The sequence below is a fragment of the Aythya ferina genome, assembly GCF_964211825.1.
Source record: "Aythya ferina genome assembly, chromosome: 1".
Taxonomy (NCBI): Eukaryota; Metazoa; Chordata; class Aves; order Anseriformes; family Anatidae; genus Aythya; species Aythya ferina.
In genome coordinates this window covers 203,783,019-203,798,110 of record NC_140296.1, presented here as the reverse complement: position 1 = coordinate 203,798,110, position 15,092 = coordinate 203,783,019, and the positions used below count along the sequence as shown (strand labels likewise).

The following is a 15,092-nucleotide window of genomic DNA, read 5'->3' as shown; positions in this document are numbered from 1 at the left end:
GTTACTGATCCGAGGGTGTTCGAGTCTCCAGAGAAGCGCAGGCAGCTCCTCCAAGCACTCGGTGCCTCAGGGGCTCGTCGCAGCGTTGTTAGAGACAAGATGGGAATCCGAAGGCAGCTCTGTGCTGAGGGCTCACGCTGGGAGATGAGCAAGGCTGCGTGTCCTCTCAGGAGCGGGACAGACGGTGCTCGTGCTTTATTTATACATTGGAGAGATGGGAGGACAGAAATACTCCTTCCAGTCTAGGGAGCAGCTGCACGGAATTGGGAATCTCTCTTTAAGGGTTGAAGAAAGCCAGATAGTGGAGCTGCTGATCTGGGTGTCTACGTAACACCCGAGAGGGAAGGGCTTTGTAGAACCTGAAAGAAGTCAGAGGTAGGGACTGGATTCATCTGGTGGCTCCGATACCTTCATCTGCAGGGAGCAGCAAGGCAAACCCAAGAGCAGGAGGTGAGCAGAGGCTGTGGTGGGATTGAGAAAGTTTAAGCAGGAGGAATATGGGCAGAGGTAAGCCACTGAACTCTGGAGTTGGTCACGGGAAGATTATGTGTTAAAATGAACGTGTACAACATGAGAATATGTTAAAATGGGTTCCAAAATACATAAATAAGACAAAAAGCTTTCCAGACCCCTCTACAGCCTTTGGAAGGATTTGTATGTAATGGGATGATGCACCAGCTCCATCAGCTACTACAGGCAAAGACTTTAGAGTCATCTTTTGTATCTTGAGAAGGGTTTAAGATTAAATCAAAGTAGGAGAAATCTTGTGACACAAGTTTGGAATAACCTCAGCGATACTGCCTCTGAGTGTAAGGCAAATGAAAACGGGAGGCGTTGGCACCTGTTCAAAACTGGATACCCTGATTTTTGGGACCATCTCCGTGATGTTCAACTGGATTAAAAGGACTACAATGGGGGAGTTGGTCATGTACCAGATCTGGATCAGAACAGCAAGAGGTCAGCATTTTTATTGAGCTTATTGTAGGCTGAAATTCATCTGTCTTCCCTGTGAGAAGCAGCAAAATGATCTGATGAGTACAGGGTAAGAAGTGCTTGAGAGTAGCGTTGAGATGCCTGAGGTAAGGAAGGGAATCCACCTTTCCTGGAAAGAAAAGTAGCTCTTTGTGGTAAAGGGGTCACTTTGAGGCTTTGGAGACCTGATCGCTGTCAGAGACACTCGAGGGAAACAGAAAATAGATGGGTTTTCTACTGCAGTAACAGGACATGCAGGAGATCTATCTGTGTAATATCCATTGATGTGAAGAGGAAGAAAAAGAAAAGATCTCAGTATTTCACAGGATTTCGGCATGCCGTTTCTTCAGAGGGAATCCCAAGGAGATGTGAACCAAACGTGGCTGACTGAAGGGGAAAGTTTGGGGAGAGGATGGAGGTACATGGCAAGCACATCCTGGGTTGGTTTGATGTTGAGAGTTGAGAAAACACGTGTTAATCCTAAATTATGTCCAAAAAAATTAGTCTCACTTCTGAAACTGCTGTGAACTGCTGAAAAGAAGAGAACAGTTCTGGTACCCATGGGGAAGGAGGCGACCTGCAGAGGGCTGCTTAAACGTGCTTTGTCCTCGGTGGGGTTGGAGAAGGAAGGGAAGCTGGGAGAGAATGGAAAGAGTTTCCCAGTCTAACTTATGGTCAAGACAACGGAGTGGGAAGGGTTAGCACAACCACTTCGTTTGGTTGGGTTTTGAGATGGGGCTGGAGTGGGCAATGTGCTGGGCTCTGCAGGTCAGAAAGATGCTGAACAAGGGCTGAAGGAGAGGACGTGCTGGGAAGGGCACAGTGGGCACTGCAAAGGTTTGTCCACGGGCCCTTCTGCTTCTGTTACCTCCCTTCAGTCTTCTTTGTGAAATAAATATAAATCAACTCCTTCTTGTTAAAAAACTGGCTCTAGAGTTAATGATATTCTGGTGACTTTTAGCTGTCTCGCTCCTTAAACGTGAAGGCAAATCTGCCTCCGTGTCCCTGTCTTACAGGAGGTCGTGTCAGGATGTTTGTTAACATTGCAAATCAAAATTTATACAAGTGAGGCCTTGAGGGACTGCTGCTAGCTTGGATGTATTAATATGGACAGGCTCTGGGTGCGGGAGTGATGGTTTGCATGACTGATAGCTCGAGGGAAATTATTTTTAGAGGTCTTGCTATTAATTATTTGTTGTTAACAAATTGAACGTGAGAAAACAATGAAACAAAATATCTTTGAACGATCACAATTCAGAGCTTTGACCAGCAATAGAAAACGTAATTAGGTTTGGTTTTCTTGTTTTCAATTTTTTTGCTGGGTTTATTTGTGTTTTTAATTGCAAATGTTCAGCTTTTGAACTAATAAGAAATAGGGGAAGGAGAATTTTCTGTACTTTTAAATCCTGTGTGCTCTGCTGGGGTTTTAATTGTGTTTTAAGCAGTCGGTTCTGGTTTTAAAGCCTAAATGAAGTTTGAAGCTATTAGCTGTATGGTACAATGTACAATGATTCAGCATTCGTGATGAAATCTATTTATAGTTAACTCTATTTTTATTCAAAGAAAAACAATAGCACTGAATTTCAGGCAGTTTGACCAGACACTGAGGAAAGTCTGTTGGAGCTGAGGAAAATCTCGAGTTGCCTGATCTTGAAAGCTGAGCTAGTGAGCTCCTCCGGCATCAGCATTTCAGGGCTGTCCTCTCTAAGGTGAAACGCTGTGCTGGAAGGCTGCCTGAGGGGTAAAGCCTGCTTTCCATCCGCAGTGAAGGGGTTATCCACATGAATTGTGTTGTATTTTTAAAGAATTGAGCAATGTAACTGAGCTTTGTTCATTTTCTCCCTCTCTTTCAGGTTTTCCTGACTGTTCTGCAGTCCTATCGCTGCAGCCGCCATGGATCCGAATGCTGTGGCTGCAAAGGCTTCTTACTTTCTCATACTGGATCCCTCAAATCCAAGAGCTGCTTGGCAGTTTCCAAGGCAACCACCTGTGGAATAATTAAAAAGGATGAAGCGTTAGCGTGCCAAAGATACGGAATTCTTGCCTGGAGAGAGCACTTCGTTTTCAGCCGTTGTGAAGAACCAAATGTGTCTCTGCCAGCAAAGTTAAGGTAGTACAATTAAAAGAGTACTGATTTATTGTCTGGAGATGCTGAAAGTTGGTGTAGGAGTAACAGTCCTAATATGCCCGTATGCTGTTCACTTCACAAAGTGACCGTGGATTGTTTACTGTTAATTTTGGGGGGATATTTAAACAGAAAATCCAAGAGAAAGATGATGATGGAAAAGCAATGTGAGTGAACAGCATTTCGTGCAAGTAAAACATTTGCATGAACTGTTTTGCAGTTTTTGCTGTCTTGCCTCACAGATGATTTTAAGCTGGTAAGGACTAAAGCGGAGCGTGCATTAGTGGGAGCATAAATATAGGAAGTGGAGCCTTCATGCCAAGTGCACTGAGATTTCTTTGGCATTCAGTGGAGTGATGGATATAAAAGGAATACAGGAGTGGGCTCACAGAAAAATGACAGAATTGAGGATCTTTCTTTATCCTGTAGCCTAATAAAGGGTATGCAGCGACTAAGTTGATGTTGGAACTGAACTGTTAAGCAGGTTTAGACTCCTGGGTGAAGCAGTAGCTAAAACCATTTTCAAGCCAGAATCAGAGCTGAAATTGCCCAGTAGGGGACCAAAAGGTAAAGAAAAGAACTCTGTTAGAATACCCACTAAAAACAAAAATAGCAAATTGAGTTCTGCACATTTGAAACATGGCTTCAGAAGTTTATGGCAAGCTCTTGCACTCTAGATGGAACTGGAAACCTTATTCTTTAAGTATAATATGCTGCTGGATGTATCTGCTTATTATATCTTCTTCTCTGCCAGTCATTCAAGTACATTTGAATAGAAAAATATTGTTCATTTCTGACAATGAAGTTAAATGGGGAAAGCCACATTCGCGTTCTTCTCATAGTCCACATAACTGCTCAGTTAAGTCTGGTTACCTAGCTTAATGCCTTTGTGCAGTTAATTTTAGGCGTGACACTTTTGTGTCATTTATTTCAGCAAAAAAAAAAAAAAGGATCTCTGAATTTTCAAGCAGAAATATTTGGGATACCATCTGGGCTTTACATAATCAATTTTTACTGCCAAGATGTTTGTGGGATTCTGTTCGGATGTGGATGGGATTTCACATTCCATCCCTTTCACAGCACAAGAGGATCATTGTTTTTAGATACGGTGGGTCCAAGAAGAAATACAGATTGCTTGATGGCAGCTTTGTGATCTGAGGGAATACAAATAGATGCCCAACCTATCTAGTAACCACTGTTACATAGTCAGGCTCCTACAGAATCTCAGAAGTAATATTTGTAGGCGGAATCGGACTGCAACTGTACTTATAAACCCTAATACTTAGCTGGCAATTTCAGTTTTGCTGTCACCGTGGCTTAACTGCTAAATTGATTGTCTTCTGAAGTAATTCTTCTGGCTGTTCACTTCTTTTCAGCATACAGCCGAGGAAAAGGTGTTTTTTGTGTTTGATGTGGTTTGGTTTTGTTGGATTTTTTGTTTGTTTTGGGAAAAAACCCACTGTTTTCCCATATGAAAGGAATGTGCTGGCAAAGTATTTGCAGCAGGCATGGAGAACATGACTGACACGCGGTTCAGGTAGAGTTAGGCAATGGGGGTGTGCGTGTACGTCTGGATCCAAATCTTCTGCTTTCCAAGAACCATGAGTAAGTCTGAAAGATGAAGTGTGTACTTGGGAAAGAGCGTACGCCCGCGTGTGTCTAAGACTAATGCAACAGTTAGGTAGTAATCCCATGAAGTAGGTCAGAATTCCCATGAGTGTGCACAGAGGAGAAATTCCCTCCTGGACACTCCTTGAAAACAACCTGGCCATTACACAAGTACCTCACTTCTTCTGTTTTTCCTCCAATAGTGTGGGTAGGATTGTTCTCATGAATCTCAAACTCATGGGCAGTGCTGAAGCTGGTGGTGGAAAGCAGACAAGGTGGGTCGCTCCCAAAGGTACCTGTACCAGACCTCCTCCAAAGGGATGACGTCTAGATTAGATTTTAGAGGCACTGCTCTTTATCTTGATGGCTCAACCCAGGCCATTACTTCAACCTAGATGGGAAACTTTGTGTGTGTAATTGTCTTTAATACCTAAGACCCACATACAACCACTTTTTTTTCCTCATATTCAAGCAACCTGGTCTAGTGGAAACTGTCCGTGCACGTGGCAGGGTGGTGGAATTACACGGGCTTTGAGATCCCTTCCAACCCAAACCATTCTGGGATTTCATTCCTAATCCAGAAATAGGGTAAGTGGATTTGAGCTTGGTTACTGGTACAACCCAGTTGCTCCCAGCTCAGACAATCGACCCTGGCAATTCTTCCAGGCTTGGGATAATGCGGTTCAATGTCAAGGATACCGGAGAGCTGCATGGAGTTTGTTCACATAGTTTCTATTAGAAATAAAAACATGCAGGCTAAATTTAGGCAGCTGGACTGTGTGAAAGAAAATAGAGCGGCTGGGCAGAATTTCTAATCTTGTGTGTATAGTTTACGTTTCACTAATTGTTATCCTTGAGATATTTTACAGGACTGAAGGGGAGGAAAAACTTAAAAGCTGTGATTTGTTCAGCTTTTTTGTTTCAGCTGGATTTTTTAAGTGGTTCAGTACATGGCAACGTAGGATTTGTTTTTGCAGTCTTGGCTATTAAGAATTAGTGCTATGTGCACCTCGAACAAGTGAAATTTTCTTTGTGCTGCTCGTCTGTAACAGAAGATTTATGTTACCTTGCACGTTGGGGTAATCTGAGCTCCTCTGGAAAGAAAAAAAAAAAAGTACAAATGAGTCATATGGTAATGCTCTTAAAAAAATATTTGGTCCAGTTAATGTACACTTATTTTTTTTCCTATTTCTGTGATGTTGGCTCAGCTGTATCAAAGGAGTCAGTTACAGCGTGGGTCTCTAGACTTATCACTGAAATGCACGTTGGTTTTGCCGTGTCGGTGGGACTGTTTCTTCTGGCTGCTTGGAAATCAAGGTGATTTTTGGGGTTGGGAGTTTTCACCGGGAATTTTCCTTCTGCCAAGGGGAGTCAAGAGTGAAAATGTAGGGCTCGTAGGGAAAAGAGTGTTAAGCAAGAAACGCCTTCCACTTCCTGGAATAGGGAACTCCAGCAAGGACTTGAGCCGTTTGCATGGGCTTTCTCTGGGCATCTAATATCTACGTTTCTGACGGGGGTTTTAGGGTGTATCAGGGTGGGCAGACATGTCAAGATCTCACCAAGGTGTTGTAGAAAAGGTTCTCAGTGGTCTCTGGGAATATCGGTCACGGTGATGCTATGTAAAGTCATGCATCCCAAGGCTTTTAGGACCATCTATTTTCTCTTTGGCTCCTCAGAGATCAGAAGAGAGTTAAAATGAGCTGCCCAGAAATGAAGAAATAAATTTTCCAGCGGCATCAATGCAGGACGCTATTTTTTGCCCATCAGCACCACCATCAAAATCAGAAACCCCACTAAAAATGGGTTGTGCTCCTCTGCATCACCTTTGAGTGCTCTCAGTGCTCTTGCAAATAGAATTGTCCCCTAGCTGGTAACTTCAAGATGAGTCCTAAGATCACTTGCTCTCCGCCAGCCCTTGCTGCTTGTGCATTGTGGATACATCTCAGTGTAGTTCAGAGGACTTCCCCTGACGAATCAGGCAGAAATATTAACACCTGACAATTTCTCAGGACATTGTACCTGTGCTAGGCAAAATGAATCCTGGAGAAGTAATGAACGTAGACTGGAGAGCAGCTTTTGTCGTACACCCACCTGGAGCAGTGTTTGTCTCCAGCAGCGGCCAAAGGTAGCTGAGGAGTGCAGGAACAGAAGAAAACTGCACGATGCTCCTTGTGCACACCCTTCAGTCTTCAGACGGGGAGTGCAGGGGTTTACTGAGCCGGATGTCTCCTTGAACGTTCACTTGGTTTGTCTTCTTAATTTCTTAAATACTCCCTTCAAGCCACGAGAAGTTTCAGGAATGTAATACTTGGTGGTTCCATAGCCTGACTGACGTGGCAATGCAGTGAATGAAGTCCCGTGTTCTTCTAACTCCCTTTAATGACTTCCTCTTCTTCTGCAAGAGAGGTAAATGATTAATCTCTATTTACTCTCCCCATGGCAATCATAATTTTCTAGACCCTGCCTGGTTTAAGTTGAGACCAAATTCAAAGCCTCTTGACCTGTATTATCCCCCCACCCCTCCCCAGGGGTACCCTACTTAATGCTTAATTTCATTGACTTTTTGAATTTCATCGATGTAGTTTATTGCCAAGTCAGCACTCTGTTTGCAGTCTTTCTCCAGTTTTTCCTGCTCATTTACTGTCTTTGCTACCGTGACTAACTTAATACCATCATCAGATATCATCTAGTGAGCTCGTTCCGTGTCATTTATGAGTTCATTGAACACTGCTGGGAGCAGATCCCAGCACAGATCCCCATGGGAATCTGGGGGTGGAAAGGAGGAACCGTGATTGTACCAAGTCCTAGCAAATGCCCACTTTTGCATGGGACATGGTTGAGCTTATTTGTGTGTTGTTGTGGTAGACTTGTCCAAGTGGAATCATCACTAACATTTTTGTAGGAATGCTGATTGCATTTATAAGATCTGTTACCGTTCTCCATCAGCTGCATATTTGTAATTTCACCTTTGAAAGACGTGACAGGGAAGAGATTCACCTTTTTTGATGATGTGGGATGATGGCTTTTAGAAGTGCTCTTTGCTCACAGTGCAGCAGTTTTCATTTTCTCAAGTTCTGTTCTCAAAACCATCTTGTTCAGGACGTACTGGTGTATCACTCTGCACTAGCAGTGTGTACAAAACAGGGCTGAAAAAGGTAAACTGAGCAATTGGGTGAATCTCCACAAATCTAAAGGTACACTGGTTTTAGGTGGGTAAGTGTGGAGAATTACATTATGTTAACAGCAGAACTACGAGTTGTTCTTGTTTCCTAATGTTCATCATGTTTTGAAGTTCAGGGACACCTTCCTGCAGCCCAGGCTGCCCCCAGCCCCATCCAGCCTGGCCTTGGGCACTGCCAGGGATGGGGCAGCCACAGCTCCTCTGGGCAGCCTGGGCCAGGGCCTCACCACCCTCAGAGGGAAGAATTTTTCCCTAGTATCTAACCTAAATCTCCCCTTCAAGCCCTGGAAGGCTGCTGGGAGCCCTCCCTGGAGCCTTCTCTTCTCCAGGCTGAACACCCCCAGCTCCCTCAGCCTGGCTGCACAGCAGAGGGGCTCCAACCCCTTCAGCATCCTCGTGGCCTCCTCTGGCCTCGCTCTGACACATCCCTGCCCTGCTGCTGGGGCCCAGAGCTGAACGCAGGCTCCAGGTGGGGTCTTAAGAGATCAGAGCAGAGGGGGACAATCCCCTCCCTTGCCCTGAGGAATGTTTACAGGCTGCTGTCATCTCTCTTCATATGGAAGTAGTTCCCTAACGTTGCTCATCACTGTTTTTCTTACCAGCGTTACCCCTTCCTAAGGTGGGGGCACCGAAGCAGCGCGCGGAGCTCGCGGTACGAGCGTGCAGCAGATGGATGCACCTCACACTGCTGCTCTCTCCTTCGGTCTCTGTTCCCTGCCTAATGACCTCTGAATTCCTGCTTGCGTTCTCACTGCTGCTGTTATCAACCACTGTGAAAGCTGTGTTTTCATAGAGCTATCCTTAGTGACTTCAAGGTCTTTCCTAATGAGGAAAAACTAATTTAGAACCCTTTATCTTCTGCGTGCAGTTACTTTTTTTTTTTTTCCCAGATACTGGACCTTGCATTTATCTACTTGAACTTCATCTTCTGTTTACTCTCCCAGTCACACTGTATAATAACTAGCTGGAAAAAAAAAAAAAAGACTGGGAACTTCACTTAGATTTACTTAATCTTTTCTCCTCAATAGACCTGTGATCTCACATTGAATCATCTTCAGAATAATTAATGGTTACATTAAATGACAGTATAGATTTTTATAGGACTATGCTTTTGTGTGTCTCGGTGGAAATGGCAATGTGTTTAGCATGTTAATTAACTGTAAATAAGAAGACTTTGCTTCTGTTGTGGGTTCTAAGGGTTGTTTGAAGAAGTGGTAATAAAGGGTATCTTAAAAATGTCGTGTTTACATCCCCTTGACAATGTTGAGAGCTTGTGTGTTCCTGAAGTCCTGCAGTTCAGCCACTTGAATCTCAAGAGATGGCGATTGTCACTGGTAGCTGTCAGCTCCCTTTGTGGGACCACGATGGTCATCTCCTGCCTCGGGCTGAGAGTGGTTCATGGGGGACTGGGGAGCTGCTCCTTGCTGGAGGACTTACTTACGTGTCTTCTCTTTCTTACTGTGCTTTTGTTGGAAGGAAGAGCTATCTCTGAGCTTCGTGAGCTGTCGTGCGCATCGAGATACTCAGGTCAGTCAAGGTGATGTAGAAGCTATTGGGAAAATGTTCTTTAGGGGATTGTGTCCCTAGTCCTGCTGGAATATCCTACTCCTCCTGCTAAGAATACGCTATTGAAAATGGCCAGAGGGTGATGTTAAATGCTGAATGCTGTCCCCAGCCAGAGAAGGTGAAAGCAATTTGGCTCACCCTATTTAAACATCCCCTCGTGGGCAGGTAGGTGCTGCTGTTCGGGCTCTGCAGTGGCTCCAGCGGGGTGTTACACACCCAGAATGCCTATAAATCATTGCAGACACCTACCTGAGTGTCAAATCCCATCCTGGGATGTAATGGCAACTGCAAGGCACGCGGTGTTGTGATTTGGGTGGTTCAGAATTTTGTCGATTTTTATCACTTCCTTGAAAAATAAATCTTAAATGAAAAGCCCAGGGCTGCGGTCAGGTGGTGCTTTACTGAATGAGAAAAGAACTCCATTTTTAAGCAATGCAATGAGCTGAGCTGAATCCATCCTTAAAGGTCAGGGTTAATTTGAGTGTTAGCACTTCTCTCTGTATGGTCACTGGCAGCGTAGCAGCTGAGCTGTTCTTGAGTTTTTCAGATGAGTTTGTGTCAGCCTGGAGCTATTCATACGCTACCCCCAAAAAATAACCTTCTGAGTGTATCTTTCAGCGTGCTGGTTGCTGGTGATTGTTCATCCAAGTGACTGATCTGAGTGGCTGGAAATTTTGTGGTGCTTTACCTTCGGCAGGATGAGCCACACGCTGAAGCTCAGGTTTGTGTGGGTGAACGGGCAGTCCCGCGTCAAGTCTGCGCCCCCAGCCTCGTCAGCAGCCTCGGGGCTGAGGTTCATGAACTTTTTTTCTGTTCCCTTTTGTTCTGTCTGCAGCTTCCTCGGCTTCGGGCTTCGCAAGAAGGCAGACGGGTCTAAAAACTATGTAGATTACATAACCTGCTGCCGGGGTTTGTTTCAGCTGCGGGGTGGCTGCTCTCAGTTTCTGGCAGGGTGAGCACGCTCCTCTGCCCACCACACCATGCCAGGGCTGGGGCTGAGAGCAGGTGTTGAGACTGATGACATCCTCTGATCCCTTTTTGGGGTGTGAATTTGAGGAAATGTAAGATTTTCAGGATGCCAGTACCCCTCTCCTAATTCATTCCCATCAAGTAGACGTGGATTAAACACAAACACTCAGGAACGGTGTCAGGGCTGAGAAGATGAAGGGTGTTTTTGCATACTGCCTGCCAGGATAAGAAAAATTAACATGAAATTCTTGTGGTCTTGGAGAATACTCGCACAGGGAGTTGTCTGTTCGACAGATGAGGGCTTGAAGAGTATTTGGGTTGGATTAGTCATTTTGAAAAGAGGACTCGCATGCGATTTGTAGGAGAATGTTTAAATTTCTTTGGGATACGTTAACTTCCACTTGCTGAGGACTTCTCATTCTGATTCTCAAGGAAATGAACCGATAGTTCTTACTCAAGCAGAGATCTCACTGAAATCAGTGGTAAGGATTTCTTGCTGTTAGGGAGGCCTGCAAAAAGTGAGGTTAACTCTACACAGTCCTGAAGTATGAGGCTGGACTGCTCAGCAGTCAGTGAATAGTCAGGGTTCTGCTCATTCAGAAATTGTTGTTTCCTTCAAATTGTCTGATTTTTACCTTCTGTAGGGTCCCAGGGTTATTTCAGTAATGGTATTTCATTTTTTTTTTCTGTTTTGGGCACTTACTCCAGGGTTACAGATTCTGCTGAGGTGTTGCTGGCAGTGATACAATCGGTGTCTTGTTTATGGTAACTTCTTTTAAGGTTTGTAATGCAAATACCTCTGCAGATGTCAGACCTCCGGGTCCTCTGAAGCTGAGGATTTCATCTCCTCTAACCTGCTTTATCCACCTGATCCAGCTACATCATGAGGAAGGGCCTTCACCATCAGGCTCATCTGGATGTCTGATTTTCGGAGAGCTAAAGGCAGAGTCTCCTAATTACAGGAGTAATTTCAGATGGCAAGTAGCAGGACTTACTCCTCTTTTTATGATCATCATTCTAAACAGGGAACTCTGGCTTCCCTCATAGTTGTTTTTCCGTGGTGTTCTGCCATGAAAAAGCAGTCTATAGATAATTGTGCGAAGGAAACATGGTGCTCGATTTGGAGTGGTATTTGTGTTGGTAGAAGAGGATCAGCATCCTAAAGACTTGGGCCTAACTCACTTTAACAACAAAAAAAAAAAAGTTTGGTTTTCTATATAAGTGATTTTTTTTAATGATACTGCTTCTCTCAATTAAATCTCTTCCAACTTAAATAATGAGATAAACTGCCATATGCTAGTGTAATGCCAGCACGCAAATCGTGATAAAATATAAATTAACAGAACTGCAATTTGGGGCTTTAATGCCATCAGAGGGATCCGTTTGGGAGCCCTGTTCGTTCTGCACAAGACGTGGAGGTGGGTGCACCACCTGCCTCTGTACTGGAGGCTTTGGGATGGAGGGACTGGGAAGGACCAAAGAGAAACTTTGACAATTCCAGTGCCTGGAGAAGTACTGGTGAATGAACCTCTTCTTCCAGGAAACACTCCAGTGAGGTTTAAGAGCCGGCACGTGAGCTCTGCAGCCTGCTGTGGATGCTGTCTTGGATTTTGAGGCAGAACCAGCCCTTCTGTGGCCATTTGTGCCAGGCTGCAGTTAGCAGTCTGTGGAAACTGGCTGTGTCAGTACCAGGGAGTTAAACGGGGCTTAGTGGGATTGCACAGCGTCCTGTGGTCTTTAGGGGGGCTTTGTCCAGCTCTTTCCCAGGCAGTGCAGGGGGTGGTTCTGCTGTGGGGTTTGGCTGCTGCCCTGTGCTGCTGCCAAAGGCAGCTCAGCTGTGTGAATATGGGGTACACAGCATCTCTGCTGGCCCTTGGGGCCAGAAAAGGGACTTTTTTTTTAATACTGATACAGGAATAGGCACAGGTGTCTTGGTACTCAGTAAGCAAAGGGTCCAAGGCACAAGCAGCTCTGGAAATTTGGATGCTGAGCTTATCTGGGCAGTTTGAAGAGTTGTAAGCACAGGTTAAGTCCTTTACTTCCGATTTTTATTTACTATGATCTTGTTCGACCCAAATATTTAACTGATCTATGGGACTTGGACTTCTTAATGCTGATCTTTGGAAGTCCATGTGTATTTGGACAGAGGCTGTGAACCACATAAACATGTCCATTAATGGTGAGCACATAGCTCAGATGCCTCCCTTTTCTGTTTTACATCGGCATCAGTGAAGGAGTGGTAAGTGTCCAGCTGCTTGTGTCCAGGCAGTCCTTTGGGGTCGGTTGTGATGAAGGTAAAGTTTAGTTTAATGCATGTGCTTCACTAAAACCACAGGTGTTTATTTTAGTGCTAACATCAGATACGTGTGATCTTGAAAAGGCTGGAAAAGTGTGAAGCAAAACAGTAACTTTTTTCTTTCCTTTTGGTAAAGAATACCTGAGAGGAGTGCGTGGAAGCTGTCAGCAGCATTCCTGAACAAGTATTCAGGCACAATTAGGCCACTAGTATTTTGATGATTGATTAAAATGAATGAGACATTATAAATAATATTTTGAATCCTTTCTGTGCGCCTTCTGTTTATTTCATTTATTTTTTAGGGGGAGGGAGAAGATGTCAGATAATTTTTGGTCATTTCTGCGCTTCCTTGGAGACTGGAAAATGTTTCACTACAGGCATTTGAGATCCTTACGTAATCTGGTAGTTCTGATAACAGGAATTGTAAGAAAAATGCTGAGCAATTCACATCTTGTCAACAAATTGCAAGATTGAGAAACATTGTGCTAAATACTCCTGCAATAATTTCACCAGAAATACGAGTATTCTGGGCTCCTGGAAAGCATATGTTTCCCTAGGAATCAGGGTTGTATCCTAAAGGAGTTAAACTCTCCTCTCACGGAATAAAAGAGGTACTGACAGTTATTCCGTAAAAAGAACGCATTTGGGTTTTGTGGAGTATTAAAATAGAGTAAAATGGAACTATAAGAAGACAAAGAGCTCCAAGTTCAAGGTCTGTGGTTCAAGGGGACCAGCCAGGAAGGGACTTGATTCCATGTGAAGCACAGTGGGGCTTATTTTACCTGCTCTGGTGCTTCACAACTCTTACTGTATTCAACAGAGAGGGTTTTGTTATTTTTTTCCAGTATAAAATGAAAATACTGACCAATTACTGCTACCTCCTTTTAAGTTGCACTTCCAGAAACGAAAATGTAAATGTCCTTATTTTTAGGATGGTTTGAAGTTGCCATATTCCGATCCCTTCTCCAGAATACAGATAGCCTGAAACAGGAATCCAGAAATTGAGGATGACTCAGAATTAAAAATGAGTCAGTTTGTGCTTTATTCTGTTAAATTCCTTTGAACTACTGAATTAGAAGCAGATAAAATGGTTACCTTAGGGTGCCTTGTCCAGAATTGTATAAATTCCCTTGCTGCACGTGACAGGGGAGTGGGGCAGCATCAGAGGTCCCTGTAACATGTGCAGGAGAGTGACAGAGGGGATAAAACGGGAGCGATCTGTGCTCCCGAGCTGCCTGAACATCACACAAGGCATTACTGCGTGCACACCTTGCAGAGCAGATTTTGCAGATGTGGGGTCTGCCGTGAAATCAGAAACAGCAAGAAATATTTAACCTCGAGTACCTACAAGCAACAACTTTCTGTTTAGTTCCTGAAGAAGTTGTGAATTGTCAGTGAATGCCATTAGGCAGCTCACGGTGCAGCGTTCAGAACGAAGTATTTCAGCATGGAGCAAGGGCACAGCGTCAGCAGCTGCTTGCTCTTCATTTTAATCCCGTTGTTTCTTAACTACAGAGTTCAAAATCTTCACCTATTACTTTTCTCATTCAATAGCAAGAAACAACCTTCCTTTCTTACAGTATTTCCTCCATTGTTGCTAATCTGTCATTTCTTTTGTCCCTCTCGCAGCATGTTCCTTGTTGGGTGTTACAGATGAGCTCTGTGCCCGGTGGCACAACCAGCCGTGTAGGTTGAATATGTCCCTTAAAAGTCTCTCTTTGTTTTTACTGCATTATTAGGATGTGAGGAACAGTCTCAGTCATGCCAGAGAAGGTTTAGAAGGGCGTGAAGGATTCCTTCATGGAGAAGGAGCTCAAGCACTGCAACAGGCTGGAGGTATTGAGGAGCTGCGGGGATGTGGCACCAAGGGGCACAGTGTAGGGATGGGTCAGGGTGGTGGTTGGACTTCATGAACTCAAACGTCTGTTTGGGCCCGGATGATGCCCTGATTATCGAGCTGTATTGTTCTGCCAAGTTCTATCACTGCGTTAGTAAAAAAAAAAAAACTGAGTTTCTGGACAGACAGAAGGATGGTGATAAAGTGTTTGGGCGATGGGGGGCTGAGAATAGGGACTTGGATGGTAAAAGCAGTAAGCGTGCCATCCTGTTCTTCTCTGGTAATTGTTTTGGCTAAACTAATGTCCTCGTGACACGTAATTCCTCATCGTTTTCTAATAAAGCACAATTTAAGTCACTATTTGTTTCTCCCCTAAATGGTATTTTCTTTCTTTCCCGTCTTAACTTTAGCTTCCGTGTTGCTTTTTGAAGTAACAAGGAGAAAGCAAAGTAGTGGATCAGATGTTTTCCACGCCTGTGTTTCTGCAGATTGGTTTGTTCAGGACAGCCATCTTCCAAGTGCTGCTTTCTTCAAGTCA

At 44.3% G+C, this 15,092-nt stretch overlaps 1 protein-coding gene across 1 annotated transcript in view; it reads left to right on the top strand.

Annotated features, from left to right (window-relative positions):
• LOC311430759 (uncharacterized protein) overlaps positions 1 to 15,092 on the top strand; it is a gene marked incomplete at its 5' end in the record, with an annotated part of 120,946 nt that overhangs the window by 35,798 nt on the left and 70,056 nt on the right. Inside the window, one exon of the mRNA XM_084507597.1 lies at positions 2,826 to 3,082. Coding sequence (XP_084363723.1) covers positions 2,826 to 3,082 — 257 coding nt within the window. The remainder of the gene's footprint in view (positions 1 to 2,825; positions 3,083 to 15,092) is intronic.